The sequence below is a fragment of the Caretta caretta genome, chromosome 5, assembly GCF_965140235.1.
Source record: "Caretta caretta isolate rCarCar2 chromosome 5, rCarCar1.hap1, whole genome shotgun sequence".
Lineage (NCBI taxonomy): Eukaryota > Metazoa > Chordata > Testudines > Cheloniidae > Caretta > Caretta caretta.
This window is the reverse complement of record NC_134210.1, coordinates 63,039,674-63,060,171: the sequence shown is the minus strand read 5'-3', so window position 1 is coordinate 63,060,171 and position 20,498 is coordinate 63,039,674. Positions and strand designations below refer to the sequence as shown.

The following is a 20,498-nucleotide window of genomic DNA, read 5'->3' as shown; positions in this document are numbered from 1 at the left end:
CGGTGGTCAGTCGCTGGGACAGAGCCTCTGCTTCGGGAAACGAGTTACTTCTCTTTCTCTCGCAGAAGGACGCTTCTCCTAGGCAGCCGATCCTGGCAGATATATATACGGCTCATGGTAAAACAACCCAGAGCGAAAAGGGTAGTCAGTTAATCCAGCCTGGCCCTATGAAAGCAGCCCAAGAGAACGCGTATTCTACGATGGATCTGTCGCGAGGTTACGCGGACTTATGTCCGACCAGAACTATAAATGTTTATGCAGCTGCTAGGACCTGACCTGCACAGCTTGGCGGAAGTAACGTCAGCTTTCGCGCTTCCCAACGTTTGCGCACGCGGACAGTGGCAGAACTGGGACACGGGTTCCGGGACTCGGCTCCTTGTGGCCCGGGCAAGTACCACGCCTCTGGCCGGTGGCACGGGAGGAGCAGGGCGAGGCCATGGGCCGGCTGAATGTGGTGATGCTGCGCTACCTCTCCCGCGACCACTTCAGAGTCCTGACGGCGGTAAGGAGGCAGCCGGGGCGGGCCGGGGAAGCCACGGGGCCGGGCTGGGGGCGGGCCGCAACCGCGGGGCAGTGGGAAAGAACGCGGCAGGAAATAGCCAAGCTGGCTGCGTTCATCGGTGTGGCCGCGCTCCCGAGGCCGGGCAGGGTCGGTGCTTGGCGGGGAGGCCGGGCTTCCGCAGGAGGTGGGGCTGGTGCTGTCCTTAACAAGGGAAATGCAGAGCGTGGAGCTAGTCACTGCTCACCGAGGGTGACACCGGTGTGAGGTGCCCTGGTTCTGCTCAGATGTGTCACCTGGCGATCAGTGGGGGGAGGGATAGCTCAGTGGTTTCAGCATTGGCCTGCTAAACCCAGGGTTGTGAGTTCAATCCTTGAGGGGGGCTATTTGGGGCAAAAAATGGGGATTGGCCCTGCTTTGAGCAGGGGGTTGGACTTGATGACCTCCTGAGGTCCCTTCCAGCCCTGATATTCTATGATTCAGTGAGTTCGGGGGGTGTTCGATTCTCCCGGCTGTGTCAGACAAGCAGTGTAAAGGTTTTGGTTGGATACGCTGTTAATATCCTGATGTACATTGTTGGGTGGTGGTGTTGGCTGTTGCTGTGTTCCACCCCAAGTGCAGCTGTGATTCGGTCTCTGAAGCAGCTTCTCTGTAAATTGGAAAAGGCTTTGGAATTGTTTCCGATGAAAGACGCTCATTACCTGGTTAAGCAGAGCTGGATTTCCAGTCACTTACTGAAGTATGGGGGGGGGGGGAGACAAGGAGTAGTTGTGGCACCTTAGAGACTAACCAATTTATTTGGGCATAAGCTTTCATGGGCTTCTGATCCAGTGGGTTTTAGCCCACAAAAGCTTATGCCCCAACACATTTTTTAGTCTCTAAGGTGCCACAAGTACTCCTCGGTTTTTTTTTTTTTTTTTTTTTTTGCTGATACAGACTCACACAGCTACCACTCTGAAGTATGTGGGTGTCAACATTAGGCTTTTTCCCCATAAAAATTTCCCATCAGTTCAGTTCTGCCTGTGATAGTAATAGTGGACATGCTAAAGTAGACATGGCTCCTGGTGGCCACTGATTCTCTGACCACTGTATGTTCTAATCTTTCTTAGGGCAGGCCTACATGTGCTTAAAATGCCAGTGGCCACCTATGTCTTATGTACTCTGGCACTCACCATTGCTACTATCTGTACAGTTGAAATAGAAGTAGAACAGTGGGAAACCTTCCAAAAAATGTAACCTAGACCTATCTATCTGAATTCTTATATTGCACCCATCATTGTAGTATGTGAGAAATCAAGCAATTTCTCTGACCCATAAGTTCTGTAGCTTCAAGGTGACTCTTGACTACTGCTCTAATTTCGCCACAGGAACAGGACATTGAAGCTTACAAGAAGCATGGCATTGTAACATTTTATTTGCTATCCCAAGTCCACAACAGAAAGGTTTAGAACTTAGGTCATGATCCTATAGGGATTATCCTACTGGGAAATCCAGCGCTCCTTTTGTCCTGCTCTCCATCTGTATATCCCTCATATTGGCCTCTAGTTCATAGTTTATCTGGCTAGGACAGTAGGTTTCTGTTAAACTTACATATATTAGAGACCTTATGTTACGTTCCCTAAACAAAAGATTTTCCATTTGCATTATAGATTTTCTTTTCAAACAACTCCATCAGTACTGCTAGTCAAGCAAACAAATTTAAAAGCTGAATTAAATTAAAGAAACTTTGTGTAGTACAATATATTTGTGTCAATATATGTATGGAAAGTAAGTTTAGGCTTGATGTAGAGAATTGTTATTTCATTGTCTAGTTGGGGGGTTCAAGTATGTCTTTCATTTATTATTTCAGGTGGAGATGGGTATGAAGAATCATGAAATAGTCCCTGCTAGCTTGATTGCCTCCATAGCCAGCTTGAAACATGGAGGATGTAACAAAATTCTGAGAGAGTTAGTGAAACACAAACTCGTAGCTTATGAACGAACTAAAAGTGAGTATGAATCCCCCATGAAAATCATAGTTAGTTCTGAGTTAAAGTTGCTCAAGTGAATTTCCTGTCAATGCAATCACTAAAGATCAGAGAAATTATCAGTGAAGACATTTGCATCTGTTCAAATGCCTTGTCACCTAAACATAATGTCCAAACATGCTCAGACTGTGTAACTCCACAATAAACTCCCTGTCCATTCTAGCATAGTCATCCAATGTGCACGCATTTAATCCTTCTCAGTTTCACTGAAATGCAAAACCCCAGGGTGGCAGAGATTGGGCAGGATCAGGCTTCGGTCCCCCCCTCCTTGAGTTTTTAGTAATTTTTGTTGTCAGTGTGGTGACAATGAAGTTTGAGAACCCCTTGTCTGGGGACAGCCAATCATGGCCTAGAGAGGTTTTGTCATAGGAGGAGAGTGAAGTCTTGACTAAACTGAAAAGTTGTACCACTTTAACTATACTGATAAAAGTGTGTCTGCACAAAGGCGATTATGCTGTTTTAACTATATTGGTATAAAGGTGCTTTATATTGGTATAGCTTTTCTATACTGGAAAGAGAATAACTATACTGATATGTTTTCTTTATACCAGTATAAATGTATCCATACTAGAGCTTTTACCAGTATAACTTTTCTGGTTTAAAAAAAAAAAAAATCAGATCCCTAACAGAAATTGTTACATAGGTAAAACTTTTAGATGTAGACCAGGCGTCAATTCAGTCTACAGGATGTATAATGTCGGGTTTCAATCTAGTTTAAGTGCAGATCTCAGCACAATTTTATGATGGGGCTGCTAAGATGCCTGCATAATAATATTATTCAGAAAATTCAGAGCACTAAATATACACAGAACAGTAAGATCCCAATTATGCACGTGCATATCTTTACACGCTACCAGTAGACCCCTCAATTTAAGTAGGGTAATTCAGAGTGCATAAATTTAAGCATGTGTGTAAATCTTGTAGGATTAGGACCTACCATAATAAGGATGAAATATATTGACATTTGTGATTATTTGTAATGCTTGATGTATCTGAGAAAGCTTTGGGTTTTGATAAATAGAATTTTGAATTTTCAGGATTATTTTTTTTTGAATGAATGAAATTTAAAATTAATTTGTCAAAAAAGAGTGGATGTGGAAATATTAGAGTATGTTCCTTTTGGAAAAAATAGCATTCATATTCTTTTTAAAAACCTTAACAGAGATCTGGTGAAGTAGTTTGACTGTATCACTATAACAAGATTCCATTCTGCCAACAGAAAAGGAGTACTTGTGGCACCTTAGAGACTAACCAATTTATTTGAGCATGAGCTTTCGTGAGCTACAGCTCACTTCATCAGATGTATACCGTGGAAACTGCAGCAGACTTTATATACACACAGAGAATATGAAACAATACCTCCTCCCACCCCACTGTCCTGCTGGTAATAGCTTATCTAAAGTGATCAACAGGTGGGCCATTTCCAACACAAATCCAGGTTTTCTCACCCTCCACCCCCCCACACAAATTCACTCTCCTGCTGGTGCTAGCCCATCCAAAGTGACAAAGTCGGGCTATTTCCTGCATAGATCCAGGTTTTCTCACATCCCCCCCACCCCCATACACACACAAACTCACTCTCCTGCTGGTAATAGCTCATCTAAACTGACCACTCTCCAAGTTTAAATCCAAGTTAAACCAGAACATCTGGGGGGGGGTAGGAAAAAACAAGAGGAAACAGGCTACCTTGCCAACAATTTCACCAAGTTCTGTGGGTTACATAAGTACTGATTGATCTTTCCATAAGTTCTGTTCCCTGGAGCAACAAATCTTTGGTTTTTCAGTGACAGTAACAAACCGTGTGTGTATGTATGTATATAATATATAATCTTGCTGTTATACGTTCCATATTTGTGTTTTTACAGTGCAAAGCTATCAAAAATGTGAAGGACATATTTTTTTTATATTAGTTAATGTTTCCTGCATATAAAAATACTCAGCGTTTAATGTTTTAACAGTACAATCAACAAATGTTTATCCAGGTTCAAAGGAAATCCTGTCTCTTGTAGCCGTTATCTATTTTCTCTTTATATATTGTAAACCCGTACTTCTTTTGCTATAGCAAGAGAATAACGGATATGTAAGCAATTAACAGAGCATTTTTTTTTCTGTTTCTTGACATCCCCTGTTCATCCTACAAAAATATAAAATTTGACATCACTTCATTATGTGTAAGAAAGTCCTGGAATCCTTGACCCTGTATTCTTTACTGTCACCCTCTCTTCAGTTATCACCCTCCATTCCCTTTTTTCTTTCTCGCCATTTTTGCTTCCTTCCCTGCAGCCACCCAATGTCTTCATGTGAACGCATTGTTCTCCACTGGTTTTCATTTTGCTGGCATCTCAGAGTCAACATTTGAGAAATTTTACTTGACTAGAATGGAGCAGTTAAAGTTGAATCTTTTCACACACTACCGTAACATGGTTTAAAAAAGAAAATTCTAATAGTGGTGTGTGCATAACATTTCACGGAATTTGCTCTTATATTTTTTCAGCTGTCCAGGGCTACCGATTAACTAATGGAGGGTATGATTACCTTGCCTTGAAAACTCTCTCATCTCGACAAGTTGTCAACTCTGTTGGAAACCAGATGGGTGTTGGCAAAGAATCAGGTAATTTTAAAAATACTTTTTTAAACAAATATATTAAAACAAAAGCTGTTATACTGAATATTGGACTTGTCACAAGTAATCCAGTAAAGTTTCATCTGGCTAAATAGTTCACTAATTTATCAGAAACTTGAACATTCCAGAGTAGCAGCCGTGTTAGTTTGTATCTGCAAAAAGAAAAGGAGTACTTGTGGCACCTTAGAGACCAACAAATTTATTTGAGCATAAGCTTTCGTGAGCTACAGCTTACTTCATCGGATGCATGCAGTTATCCTTAGTATAGAAGGAATTCTGGAAAAAGGAAATCCTAGTCATGTGAAATTACATTATCATTCTGTTTGAAATGCCATACAATGCCATCAGCAAACTTTGAATTTTTCTTCATTTGAATGGCTCTGGAATTTTTCCTTCACTTTGGCCACTCTTCCTAATATTTGAGTAGTTATTTGAAATGATAGTTAGATTGCATTTGTATTACTTTTGGTAAATTTTTATTTATTTGAACTGTTTGTTTTAATACCTTCTGAAGAACTTTGACTTCAGTGGAACTGTGATTTCACACTTCATTTTGATACGATGCTGTTTCTATATGGTGTTCTTTCTATTCTTTTGTTATTTTTAATAAAGAAAAATTTCACATGACTAGGATTTCCTTTTTCCAGAATTCCTTCTATACTAATGACAAACACTAGATCTAAGCATGCAAACATTTGCAAACAATTCAGCGTATTCAAACTTACCAGCCTATTTCCAGTAAAATGGGTTAGCTTCAGCAGTTCTCATCTGAGATGGGATACTACACTATGGCACAGTAAATTAGCAGAATACTGTCTTGGTTGCTCTTAGCCTTGCATGGAATGTGGTGAGGTGTGATGTTAGATGACTTAGCATAGAACTGTCACTGAAGAATGAGGAAGAGCATTGCAGGACTGACTTGTAAGGACCAGGTACATCTCTGTAGGTGCAGTATCTGGTTTTCCTGCTGCACAGGGGTGTAGTGAATCAGAGCAACTAGAAGCGTTATTGAAACTTGTTCCCAGGAGGTATGTTCCCAACATTACTGGAAATGTTTGTGCTACATTAGAAGCATTTTTTGGGCATGTACACAAATGCCTAACTTCCTTGTTGAAGAGATGACCTCAGGAAGTTCCTTGGCCTCTGTAATTTATCCCTTCATCCGGAGCTGTTGTATTGTGCCAGTGTCTTGTTATGACAAGCAGGACTGTTTACAAACCTTGGGAGTAAGCAGCAGAAACAGACAGTAGTGTCAGCTGCTCATTATCACACTGACAGTTATCACAGGTCATACCAAAATAAAAACTAGTGAATTGGAGATCTTTTCGAGGAACTTTAGGACTAATAGGACATTCATTTTTCAAATATACAGGTAGTGTGCTGCATTGGTAATTTTGCTGATTCTTCTGCAATGTGTTTTCTTTTTGCAATAGTATAAGTAGTAATTGAGCAAAAAGTGGCATGGAAAGTTAGTCACCTTTCACAAATGTTTAGTCTGTTCGGCACATTCTCTCAGATAAATGTAATTATTTCTTATGTTTTATAGATATTTATATTGTTGCAAATGAAGAGGAGCAACAGCTTGCATTAAAGCTGCACAGGCTTGGGAGAACCTCCTTTCGTAATCTAAAAAACAAACGTGACTACCATAAGCACAGACACAAAATGTCGTGGCTTTATTTGTCCCGCCTGGCTGCCATGAAAGAATTTGCCTACATGAAGGTATTTTTTTAATCATAAAATGTAACTGTTCATGTCCAAAACGTGTCCTCAGTAAGGCTACAATTTAGTCATGGGTATTTTTAGTAGAAGTCATGGAGAGGTCACACTCAATAAACAAAAAGTCATGGCTTCTGACCTGTCTGACTTGTGCTATATAAATACCCCTGACTAAAACTTAGGTGCTCTTGGGGGAGGCTTCCAGCAGCTACTGCTTTGAGTGGGGGGCACCCCCGCTCCTCCAGGGGGGCGTCCCAAGCAGCAGCCAGTGTGGCCGGCCCTGGAGCCGCCCCAGCTGCTCAGGAGGCCGTGGGGTCAGCCACACCCGTGACTGCAGAAGTTGCGTAGGTGCTGGAGAGTCACGGAATCCGTGACCTCTGTGAAAGACTCACAGCATTAGTCATCAGTGCTGTAATAGAGTGGAAATGGTGATGATGCAAGGTGCTTTTCAGATCCCCTCTTATTTAAGTCACATTTACAATATAAACCGGATTTGCATACGTTTCTAACCCCAGATTTGAAGTTACAGGGAGTATATCATACATGGAATCCCTAATGTGTACTACTTTTATGTACAAGATTTTGACCATGGCAGTGAAGCTATAGCAAAATAGTCTGGCTTGTGAAACATGGTGTTCCACATAAGAATTTAATATGGATCTTATGATTCTTTTTTACATAAAATTCTCTTTAACCACAGGGCAACTTTACGCATAATACCTTAATGTGGTCGTAAGCCAGCTACTTCCATTTATATTAATCTCTGAGAATGTTTTAGAAATGCAAAGAAATATCTTCCTATGTAGCCACGTTGTTCTAAAATTCAGGGAAAAGTTGTGAAATTGAGAAAATTTACAAACTAAGCTTCAGTCCTGTCACTTAGTTTCTCTTTTCTGTGTGTGTGTGTGAGAGAGAGAGAGAGAGCGCGAACGAACATGAACGAACATAATTTAGGAGTATTAATTAAAAAAGTAAAAGTTCTAGAAACAAATTCCAACCTAAGAAAACCTCTTATTTGAAACACAACTGTGTGCCTGTGTTACTGTGTGTCTAACTCACATAAGAGATACTTTTAGCTGTCCTTCTCCAGACAGTGTGACTGACACAAGGGCCTTAAACTTTTTGATTTAATCATTGGTTTTGAGAAGTGAGTGACCCACAACCTTACTCCCTGAAATCCAGTTTCAAAGTGCTAGATGTACCCTATGTTATGAATATTAATATGAAAATTCACAGAATGTAGCTATTTTGTAGTTTAAATATGCAAAATACTTATCAAGGCCAGTTTTATTAATATATGCTTTTCATTTGAGAAAAAAAACTTTGTGTATATTTAAGACTGAAACGAAGGGGGATTGTTCATTTATTTCTCTAATTTAAATGTATTTAGAAATCTTAGGTCATTTGTCCATGCAGAGTAAAATGTGCAATATCCTAAGTGTGTTGGTGGACATGTTTATTCCTATAAAACATGTTTGTTTCACACACAATAAGTCATTTGGATACCAAGTCAGTTTAATTTACATAGTGGATAGACAAAATATTGACTCTGGAAGAGGCTTCCCTAACAATATTTTTCTGTTTTGGCATGATGCAAGATTTGTTTTAACATCCTCTTTATATAGGATTTATGGTGTTAACTATAGGATATATTCCCTCTAAATTTTCCTTGTTCAGTCGTGTTTTAGTGGCATGACTCTCATTAAAGAGACACAGTAAGATAGTATAGGCCCAAAAATTGAGGGGCTTTTTTGAAGAGCGGGGAGGGGAATGATCTAATCAAAATTAGTCCTGCTACAGTGCAGCATTGTGCTAGTTTATAATCTGTCTCTGTCCATTACTGTACAGGTACCATATAAATCCCCTCCTATTTTTCCCTGAAAAAAGACACAATCTCTAATTACTCCTTTGTTTTAGCCACTATGCCTAATAGGGATGTAAATACCATTTAAAAAAATACCCATTTAAACTATTAAAATTATATCAGTTAACGGTTTAGTCGTTAACAAGTTCACAATCTACCCCTGGTTTGGGGATTACCCTGCTGTCTCTCCTCGGGTCCGCATGCACATCTCGCCCTTCTCCTTACATCCCACATAATAGCCTCTGCATGCCTGCCCCCGCCCCATAGGCCTCCCAGTATGTCGGCCCCTACAAGCCCTGCAACCATGTGCCATCCTCACCCCCTTCACCATTAAGCCAATGCGCTTTGCCCCCCCTACCCAGCTGAGAGTCTGAATCCACTAGTGGACCTTCCAGCTTACAAATAAAAATGTTATATACCCAGTTATGCTTCTGACAAGCAACAAAGCTCCCACTTAGGCCTCAGGCCTCACCATCCAGCCGGAACTCGAACTCTAGGAACTCGTGGCCAAATTTCTCCTTGTGCCCCACATAGCAGCACAGATAGAAATTGCTCGCATGGCTACTGACTCCGCTCTTACTGCTGAGAGGCCAACATGTACCGCACGTCTGGACTGGGAGACCAGAGTGCACCACAACAGCACTGCACAGGGGCAGGAGCGGAGGGACAGCTTCCTGGTGGGTGCAGAGTAATTATGCCACACTAGAGACTTTGCTGCTTAGCTGATCATGCTCAGTACCATCTACAATGTCATGAAATTATTTTACCAATCTGTTTTAAACTTTAACTGCAATATATTAACAGTAAGACCAATATCTATCGGTTAACCATTTAATATTTTACATCCCTAATGCCTAATAATATTATTTTGGTCATTATCTTCCAGGAGACCAATTCTGTAACTCCATTGATAGGGAAAAGGCCCAAACACAGATGGGTTTTAGCCTTGTGATGAAAGGGGGAGACTTGCCTTCATCTTCATCTCCAGCAGCTAGGCAATTCCAGTTCCCGAACACACACACCCCCGCTGAGTCCCAGTACAACTCTGCAGTTTCATTTGGTCTCTGTTTATATAGTCCCTTGCCTTTATTTTCATTTCCTATTTGAATGTAGCAATATCCCATTAATGTTATATCTTCTGCCTGGAGTTGCTGCCGTGTATAGTTGAGGGCAGTTTTCTAGAATTAAATGACTGTTGGAATTAAATTGAATATACAGTAGAATCTTTGTACTGTACTCTGACAGATTTATTTGATTATTGTGATGTTTTTTCTTGTCTAATTGAAAGAAAAGCACTTAGTCACTTGAAAGTAGGCCTTAAAACCAATGAAGGAATAATATAGTTATATTTCTTTTTTGTGTTTTGTTTCTTCAATGTGAATAGTAAGCAGTATGGCTCTCAACAGGGGGAATTTGATTAGTGAGATGACAGAATTCTGTGTTATAAAACTTAACTGCATCTGAAGGCAAGAATGCAGCAATAACAGTATATTTTAATATGTTCTCAAAATACATTGGAATTTGTCCAGCAGTGCTTAAAGATATAATCATTTATGTTAGTTCTAAAAATCAGATCTCTGCATTTTTACTTGGATTTATGAATGAGTTTGTGATAAAAGAAACAGTGCTCTGAGTTTGTTGGTCACTCAGCTGAGCTGAATCACATTTCTTGCAGAAATTTTTTAACTGCTGTTTTTACAAGTAACACCTCAGATTGTCAGGATTCCAAAACGGGCAGTCACGGTCAAGGGTCAGAGCAGGGGCAAACCTGAAGGTAAGCGTAGCCATGGAGTTTGTAGTCAGATCCAGGCCACAGTCAATACCAAAGGTCAGAGTCTGAAGTCTAAATCAAGCTGAGGTCAAGGCAGGAATTGAAGAGCAAGGAGCTGGAATGGTTGTGGTAGCTACAGAAGATCCGCGCTGTTTCCTGGACACTTTCTAGAATGCCCCTTGGGTTTATATAGGACAGGGAGTCAATCAGAAGCCATGGGTCTGCTGTCTTTCTAACCCTTGAGATGGAACTTCCCCTGGTCTGTATCCACAGTGGGTCATGGGAAGTGGCGTGCCAGTTGGTTACAGCTGCTGCTGTGTGGCAGCCTGGAGATGTCAGCTGCCTGGGAGTTCTGCAGACCTGGGTTCTAGACATGTGGGGCCTTACAAGATATTGCTTGTAGGGGGGGCGCAAAATCAGGCTTTTTACTTTTGAGTATTTGACAGCATTTTGTATTTAGCCAGTTTTACAATTTCTTCCACATAGTCAGCTTAAACTTTGTGTAGGTTTGTTTAAAAAAAAAACAAAAAACAAAAAAACACACACACCCATACCACACACAAAATATTACTGTACATCCCCAGTTATTGGCAGACACTTGGGCAGGTATACTACCTGAAACTACTCTGACCCAGTTTTTTGTTTTTGCCTGGATTTTCAGTCGTTGCTGTTCCCATAGGTGCACTCTTTCATTCTCAACTGAAGCACTGGTGTCTTCAGAGGAAATAGTATACACTATTGAGTAACCAGGACTTCAGTCACCCAACGTATATTTCTGTTTATTCTGAATTCCGTATTTTTGTCAAATGCTTTAAAAAATACAGATAAATTCCAAAACTTAACTGATTAACTACCAGGATTTTTTTTTTCTGTGCAGCTGTTCAGCAACATTACATTACAGACTTTTAGATAAATGCTTTGTGGGCGCTGTAAGCACCCAGAAGATAAATTGAATTAGTAAATTTCCTCCAAATTAGATACATTTGTAGTTATAAACTGGTTTGGAGGGCTTTGATGCACTTAATTTCAGAAAGTCAAAACTCAAATTTTGAAGGTTTCAGAGTAGCAGTCATGTTAGTCTGTATCTGCAAAAAGAAAAGGAGGACTTGTGGCACCTTAGAGACTAACATTTATTTGAGCATAAGCTTTTGTGAGCTACAGCTCACTTCCTCAGATGCATTCAGTGCTTTCATTTTCCACTAATTGCATCTGATGAAGTGAGCTGTAGCTCACGAAAGCTTATGCTCAAATAAATTTGTTAGTCTCTAAGGTGCTCAAGTCCTCCTTTTCTTTTTATTATTTAAAGTGTTGTTTATTTATCTAGTATTGCACTTGATTCCATTTAAAAAGAAAAAAGTGCTTCAGTAACTTGAAGTAGAATATTATGAATGATCTAGTAGGGGTAAAAATAGATTTAAAAAAAATCAAAATATATGGGTTTTTAATTTAAATTGGATTCTTTTTATTGAAATTAAATACAGGTTTATTTGAAATTGACAAATTATGTTGAGGCTTAAATTTATTAATCTATCTAATCTATTAAAATCGTTTAAATTAAATACAAAAATAGTATGAAGCAGTACCTGTTTGTTGGCTGAAGTTTTAAAGAATCTACTAACCTGCTGGTAGTCACTGGCTGAGAATCTGGACCAGAGTTTGTTGAAATACTAATCCAGCATTTGAGAGAAGTAGCCTGTGCTGCAGAGAGAATATTTTCTTCATTTCCGTTTATTAAACTGATTCAGTTTAATGACTAATTCATCCAAAGTTAAGAAATCAGCTGGAAAGCCTAGTTTTTATTCATAGATTGGAAAAACAAAGCAAGTGTGAGAGGATGAGATCTACTAGTTCTAAAATCTTGAAATCAATGGGAGCCAGGCACATAAATACCTTTGAGGATCTGCGCCATAGTGACCAGAAATAATAGGTTCAATTCACTAACTACAGATAATAGTTCCTCTGTTTCTGTTAGTTTTAAATCCAAAACATGTTTTGATAAACTTTTCTTCTGTAGCAGACACACTTAAGTTGTTCTTATTTAATTTTTAAAAATGCAGTTTTTGTGCATTTTAATTTAATTTAAACTTCCATCCAAATACAGCTTGACACAAATCATAAGTAAAAAATGAATAATCATCTCATAAATGAGAAATGTGTGACTCACTATATTTTAACATAATAAAAAAGGTAAAAATTAAGACTCTGACTAAATGTAAGTAATGGTATGTGTTCACTAGCAATGTTAAAACGCTACCACGGCAGCGCTTTAATGTGGCTGTATAGTTGCGGCACCAGCACTGGGACAGCACTGTTTTTTAAAAATAAATAAATAAACAAACCCCCACGAGGGGAGCATGGCTACCAGCTATGCTGCCACTTTACAGCGCTGAAACTTGCAGCGCTCGGGAAGATGTTTTTTCACACCCCCTGAGTAAGAAAGTTGCAGAGCTGTAAAGTGGCAGTGTAGACAAGGCCTTAAGCTATACAGTTGCTTAAATATATATAGATCATTAATAGTGTAACTAGAAATCTAGAGAACTATAGTCTACTTTTTTTCGCCAAATACTACAGAAACTTTTGGGGAAGTAATTATTTTTAAGGCAAATTCAGTCAAAGCACACATTTTTTCTTTATTAAATGTTTACATGAAATTGATAGTTTTTTAGCCAATGAAAATCTTCCTTTATCCTTTTAAATTCTCCTTCATGTGTCTGAGAGCTTTTATTTTCCTTCTAGCCACCTTCAGAGATCTTCATACTTGCATACTAATCTGTCTTCCTCTCCCTGTGTGTCAAGGCTAAACAAAAATAAATCAAATTTATATGCATCTGTAAAACTTGCAAAATTATTCTTTGGAATGTTCTTTCAGGTGAACCTGCCCACACGGGATAATTGCACTTCCTGGATAATTTTGCTAAAACAATCAACAGTGTGAAATAGCTAACAAACTAGATTGTTGGTATTCGTTTCAGCGGTAACACTCCAATGAGATGAAAGGGGGTGGTTAGAATATTTTAGAACTCTTGCAAAGCGTTGGTTCATGCTTATGCCTGGGTCCTGCAAAGACTTATGTAGGTACTTAACTCTGTACCAGTGGTTCTCAACCTATTTTTCATTGTATGTCACATATGTAGCTCTCTGTGACATGTGGGTTGTATCCACACAGTGTATGGCCTACCTGTATGGCCCTGAAGATGTCTCATGGGCTGCAGCTGTGTGCTGTTTGGACCACGCGTTGAGAAACACTGCTCTATGGGGTGGGACCAGTGCCAGTACTCAGTGCATAAAGTTAATCATGTTGAGCATGATTACACAGGTATTTGTAGGACTGAGGACTTGAAAGGGCAGATTTATTTAAAATTCTGCATGAAGTGCTGGGAACGTTAAAATCTTTTCGAATACTCTGTGCATACATTGTGTGTGCCTGGATTTCCATTGCTCTTAATTATGATCTTTAGAAATGTGGAGTCCTGTGTTTCTAGTAATTATTAGTTTACTCAGTTTTTTCATCATAGCATGTGTTTCATCTAGATGTATAGCCCATTCATTCTCTGTTCTGGCTGGAGTTCATTCAAATTAAGGTAATTGCCATTGCTGACCCGGACTTCAGGGCTAAAAAATGGCCAAAAAAATGGTCCAAGTATTTGTCAAACTGTAGTCCCCAAGGGCTTGTTTCCACACTTCTGTTTATGAAGTATGGTGGACTTTTATACTATGCAGATATTGGTTTTAATAATTTTAATCTGACATTTTAGATAAAATTATTTAACACTAAATGTAATCCTGCAGGATGGTGACTCTCCATGTTCTTCTACTGGGGGAATTCTGTGCCAAAAAATTAAAAATTCAGAGCACAAGAATTTAAAAAATTCTGTAAAAATTTGCATATTTTATTTGTCAAAATAATACAATTTAATCATGCCAGTTTTGGGTATTTATTTCAAAATATCTGTCAGCAGGTATGTCTGTAACAATACAGACCAAAAAAAAGATTCTGGTATTTTTTTTTTTTTTTTTTTTACAAATTCCTTACTAGGCATATTAATACAGAACTTTGAATAATTCATTTAAACTACAATACAGAACTATATTTTCTGCACCCGGCAGAAGCAGTGCAAAGAGTTTGGAGTGTCAGTAGAGAAGCTGAGGGAGATGGAAGGAGCTTGGACTGAGCTGGGAGGGTTGTTGTGTGGGTGGGAGAAGTATGGAACAGGTTTTATTTTTTGGGGGGGCAGGGGACAGGATTGTTAGGGAGTTGGGGAGCCTCTCCCATTCAGTCAGGCACATCTACTCCTGTTCCTGCACCCCTCATCCTGATGGATCCTTGCAGCCTCCTCCCCCATCCTCATGTACACCCATTCCCATTCAGCCCCTGGCTCAATACTGTCACCCCACTAGCGCCTCAGCCCATGCCCCAGTCTGTTTCCCCTCTTCTCCTCCCCCTCCCCTTAGCCATTTTCAGCCCCAGTCTGTGACCGCCCAGCAGCCCCGTATGCCCCACTCTGTCCTAACTTAGCTCCACAGGCCAGGTGCTGTGTTAAACTTCTACTCCTGCGGGAATTCTGTGCCACTGCATGCGCACAGTTTTTTTTTCCCCACAGAAAATACATTCTCCCTCAATAGTGCTGCAGTTTTGCCTTTTGCCCACCAGAACAGCCTGCTACATTCATGCTGTTGGCTGTTCTGGTGCCAGAGTGGCTTCTGGTGGGTGAAAGGCGGAACTGCAGCACTTCTTGGGCAGAATATATTTTCTATGGGGAAAAAACAAAATTCTGTGGGACATATGAATTCTGCACATGTGCAGAATTCATAATTCCCACAGCAGTAAATATTCACAGAAATATAGATAGAATTTGGCATTAGATTCCCTAAAGATTTTGCTTTTCTTTTGTTTTTCTTCTCTGAAATTTCCATTTTCCTAATTTAACCCAAAACCCCAAACCTAGATCTCTTGCTGGTTTCCCTTTCCTCCCATGTACCTCCCTGCTCACTGCCCCCCGTTCCCCATACACATAGGCATTTAGGATGCACTAGGGGAAAGTCTGCAGAGGTTTCAGTTTGTGCCCAGAACAGGAAGAAATACGGAGATTTAAAAATAAATCCATCTTAAATTATTCATTTTGATATTACTGTGAACTATGTGGTAGTGAAATCTCATTGGTTGTGAAATCCGTTGTAGGCAACAGAATATATAGGGATAGAAAATGAACTTGTGATGGTGTTATGTGCATCAATTGAGTTTGCATCTAAAAAGGCTAACAGTAGTGCTATAGTTGTTATGATCTTCCCCCATTTGTCTATAATGTGGTTACGATGAAGCTTAATTATTCAGGACAGTGAACTTTTGTGTTTATGGAAATGCAGAAAGAATTAGATTAGCCATACAGAGTGGAATTGGCAAAAACTTAAAATGGGGTGTTTGTTTAGTTCTTGACCCAGCATCCCCCAGTTATCTGCTGCTGTTTGTCTGGGCCACCAAACCAGATCTGATTCCGTTCTGTTCTCCTTGTTACATCTCCAGTTTTCTCCAGTCCCAGGACAGTGGAACTATAAATAAGGAGGTAGTACATGTACAGAATTTCAGATCTGGAAACTGAACTTTGCCATTTCATTCATCATACAGCACTATCCCAGTCTCTGGTCTTTATAATGAAAATTCTACTATCATGTATCTTTTGGCTTTATGCTATTTGACATTTTTATCAATGATCTGGGATAAAACAAAATCATCACTGATGAAGTTTTCAGATGACACAAAGATTGCGGGAGTGAAAAATAATGTAAAGAAAAGGTCACTGATACAGAGTGATCTGGATCACTTGGTAAATTAGGTCCAAGCAAACAATATGTGCTTCAATATGGCTAAATACCAAGTTATTTTTATGTTTTGTTTATTTTTTTATATATATATGTAATATGAAGTTACAGGATGGGGGTCTTCTGGGAAACAATAAATCTGAGGGGGCTTTGGGATCATAGTGAATAATCAGCTGAACGTGAACTCTGGGTGCAATACTGTGGCCAAAAGGGCTTATTTAATCCTGGGAATATTGAGTAGAAGTAGGGAGACTATATTACCTCTGTATTTGGGAATGATGCACTCACTGCTGGAATACTGTATCCGGTTCTGTTAACAATTCAAGAATAGGGCTGTCGATTAATCGCAGTTAACTCACGTGATTAACTCAAAAAAATTAATTGCGATTTTAAAAATTTATTGCGATTTATCGCATTGTTAAACAATAGAATACCAATTGAAATTTATTAAATATTTTTGGATGTTTTTCTACATTTTCAAATATATCTAATTCAATTACAACACAGAATACAAAGTGTATAGTGCTCACTTTATATTATTTTTATTCAAATATTTGCACTGTAAAAATGATAAACAAAAGCAATAGTATTTTTCAGTTTACTTCATGCAAGTACTGGAGTGCAATCTCTCTATCATGAAAGTGCAACTTATAAATGTAGTTTTTTGTTACATAACTGCACTCAAAAACAAAACAAGGTAAAACTTCAGAGCCTACAAGTCAAATCAGTCCTACTTCTTGTTCAGCCAATCACTAAGAGAAACGGGTTTATTTACATTTACGGGAGATCATGCTGCCCACTTCTTAAGTTTGTCACCTGAAAGTGAGAACAGGCATTCACATGGCACTGTTGTAGCTGGTGTCGCAAGGTGTTTACGTGCCAGATGCACTAAAGATTCATATGCCTCTTCATGCTTCGGCTATCATTCCAGAGGACATGCTTCCGTGCTGATGACGTGCATTTAAAAAAAATGTTAGTTAAATTTGTGACTGAACTCCCTGGGGAAGAATTGTACGTCTCCTGCTCTGTTTTACCCCTATTCTGCCATGACAAGTTGTAGGACTGATTGGACTTGTAGGCTCTAAAGTTGTACATTGTTTTATTTTTGAATGCAGGGGGTTTTTGTACATAATTCTACATTGTAAGTTCAACTTTCATGATAAAGAGATTGCACTACAGTACTTGTATTAGGTGAACTGAAAAATACTATTTCTTTTTTTTACAGTACAAATATTTGTTATCCAAAATAAAGTGTGCACTGTACACTTTGTATTCTGTTATAACTGAAATCAGTATATTTGAAAATGTAGAAAACACATTTAGATAGTATTCTATTATTGTTTAACAGTGTGATTAATTGCTTCAAGAAGAACATTGAGAAATTGGAGGAGGGCTCAGAGAAAAGCCATAAGAACAATTAAAGGATTAGAAAGAATGTCTTATAGTGATGGACTCAAAGAGCTCAGTATATTTAGCTTAACAAAGAGAAGGTTAAGGGATGACTTGATTACTGCCTATTAGTATCTAGATAGGGAACAAATATTTGATTGTGGGCTCTTCAGTCTAGCAGAGAAAGGTATAACATGATCCAATGGCTGGAAGTTGAAGCTAGACAAATTCAGACTGGAAATAATGCACAGATTTTTAATCATGAGAATAATTATCCATTGCAATAATTCACCAAGGGTTTTGGTGGATTTTCCTTCACTGGAAGTTTTAAAATCAAGAATGTATATTTTCTGAAAGAGATGCCCTAGTTCAAACAGGAATTAAGTCAAGGAAGTCCTATGGCCTGTGTTTATACAGGAGGTCAAACTAGATGATCACAATGGTCCCTTGTGGCGTTATGATCTATAAATCTTTTTACTCACTACTTAATATGTCTAAATATTTGTCTAGTTTATGGGACACATTCATATTTTTATTATAAGTTGTATTGTGGTGCTGCTCAAAATGTGCTAGGTGCTGTACATCAATAAGAATACATACGCCCTGCCACTAAGAGTTTACAATTTAATAATATATACGATTTTAATAATATATGAGAACTTGCTTGTTTGCCTTGGTATCCAGTAGCACTAAGCTTCCAACACATTGTCTCTTTCCAGGCTTTGCATGATCGAAAGTTTCCCGTTCCAAAACCATTTGACTACAATAGACATGCAGTAGTTATGGAACTTATTAGTGGTTACCCTCTGTAAGTATTATTTGAAACACAAACTCCCATTTAAGACAAATTGAATGACGCAGCTATGATTTTGGAAATCTTAACTGAGGTACTCTGATTCAGTAGTGTAGGTAAGAATGATAGCTGAATAGTTATGCAGAAGACAATGACTGCTTTTTTAGTCAGATAGGGGCTAATAGTTGCCCACAATTCTTCATGGAGTCAATTGATGCTCTGTAGCCCAGCCTGACTATAGTGACCGATTACCCTTGGAATTCAGGTTAATTGGGAATGGAATTCCAGTTATGCTCCCTTCCTTTCTTTCTTCCCCATACAAATAAATGTACTGTTACCAATCTGCTTTAATTCCTTTTTACTGGATAAAGGAACATGTTTAAAAACCTCAAACAGTGTTGACAAGTATCACAAGTAATGCCACTACCCAGATGAAGAGATTGAGAAGTGCAAAATTTTATACAAAGCAAGAAGTATTTCTCATCATCCAACTTTCTTTGCTTTAAGTATTGTAGTAAGTCCCACTGAAACTGCATGTCAATTTGATATTGGACACTATAGAATGGCTGATGACCATGAAGTCTCTTTAGGGTCATTTCTTCTTGTTTTACCAGTTACACCTTATGAGATTTTTTTTTTTTTCTTCAAACAATTTGTTTATGCAGTTCACCAAAGACTGCAATGGGGCAGCTTATTGTCTGTGACAACTGCACTCTGTGAAAAGTGTCGTTCATGTTACTGTATGGTCTTCCCTTGGCTTCAGTTCATGCTCCCTTGTTCTTGTAATTAACTCTTGAGAAACTGCTCCCCACTTTCAATTTCAGAAAGAAATCTTTTCTTTTTTATGTCCAGATTTTTGTGTTTCAGCAATAGTGCTGGAAGCAGGTAATCTTCAGTCAGGAGAGGTCATGTTGTGTCTAATTATTAAGTCATTTTGCGTTATCTGACACAATGATTTTTAAAACATTAAAATATTTTTAAAGTTTATATTTGAAAAGCTGATTTGATTTGTTTGCACAGCTAAACGCTTAAGGCCAATTTGGTAGTGGATATAGTCCAATATGACTTTTATACTTATCCTAGTATCGAAAGAAAATAAACTTCAGTTTTAGAAAAAACAGGTCACATTCTAACATAAGGTAGGCATCTGAAGTGAGCTGTTAAATTTTGGTTTTGATTCCTTTTTGATTAAACTTAATTGAACAGTAATGAAAAGAAAATTCCTTTCAAATTTTCAGCACTTCCCCACCACTCACATTTATGAAGTGAATTTAGTGCAGTGAGAGGTGCTACAGGTGGAAGTTTTATCTTTAATTCCACAACAGGTAAGGCATGGACAGCAGCACTACAAGCTTCACCACACTTCTCCATCATTATTTTGCAATTCTGCTCTGGAGAAAATACCATAAAGGATGAAAAAAACAGTTTATTTTTCATAATCAGTTATTCTTGGGTTTCATAAAAAGTCAGCCAAACAACAGTGCCAAATGTGGAGACGGGTGGGGTTTATTTTGTAATGGAGTTGTGGTTTTTGCTTTCACTTTTCATTTTCTTATACCCTTAATAGTTTAGATTTTTTTTTAATGTTTTTAGGTGCCAAGTGCATCAAATAGAAGATCCTGCATCTGTGTACAGTGTGTTAATGGAACTAATTGTAAAACTTGCCAATCATGGTTTGATTCATGGAGATTTCAATGAATTCAATCTCTTATTGGACAGTGAGGACCAGGTTACCATGATTGATTTCCCACAGATGGTGTCAACATCTCATCCAAATGCTGAATGGTACATATTTAGTCTTACGGCATTTTCAAAATCAGTTTGGCCATTTGAGATTATTGTAATTTACTAGCACTGATTATTCATTCTTATGTATCCATTCTTAACTGTCTTCTAGCATCTTGTACAACAAATAATGCCACAAAAATATACTCAGTTTTATTTATCCATGGACATAAATGTCAAGATTTAGAGTGCATACATGATTGGTTCTTGT

General features: G+C 38.7%; 1 protein-coding gene across 1 annotated transcript in view; it reads left to right on the top strand.

Moving 5' to 3' along the window:
• Positions 1-371: 371 nt before the first annotated feature.
• Positions 372-20,498, top strand: part of RIOK2 (RIO kinase 2) — a 36,472-nt gene continuing 16,345 nt past the window's right edge. The window contains exons 1-6 of the mRNA XM_048850600.2: positions 372-502; positions 2,349-2,487; positions 5,021-5,137; positions 6,696-6,871; positions 18,429-18,517; positions 20,096-20,287. Coding sequence (XP_048706557.2) covers positions 437-502; positions 2,349-2,487; positions 5,021-5,137; positions 6,696-6,871; positions 18,429-18,517; positions 20,096-20,287 — 779 coding nt within the window. The 5' untranslated portion in view covers positions 372-436. The remainder of the gene's footprint in view (positions 503-2,348; positions 2,488-5,020; positions 5,138-6,695; positions 6,872-18,428; positions 18,518-20,095; positions 20,288-20,498) is intronic.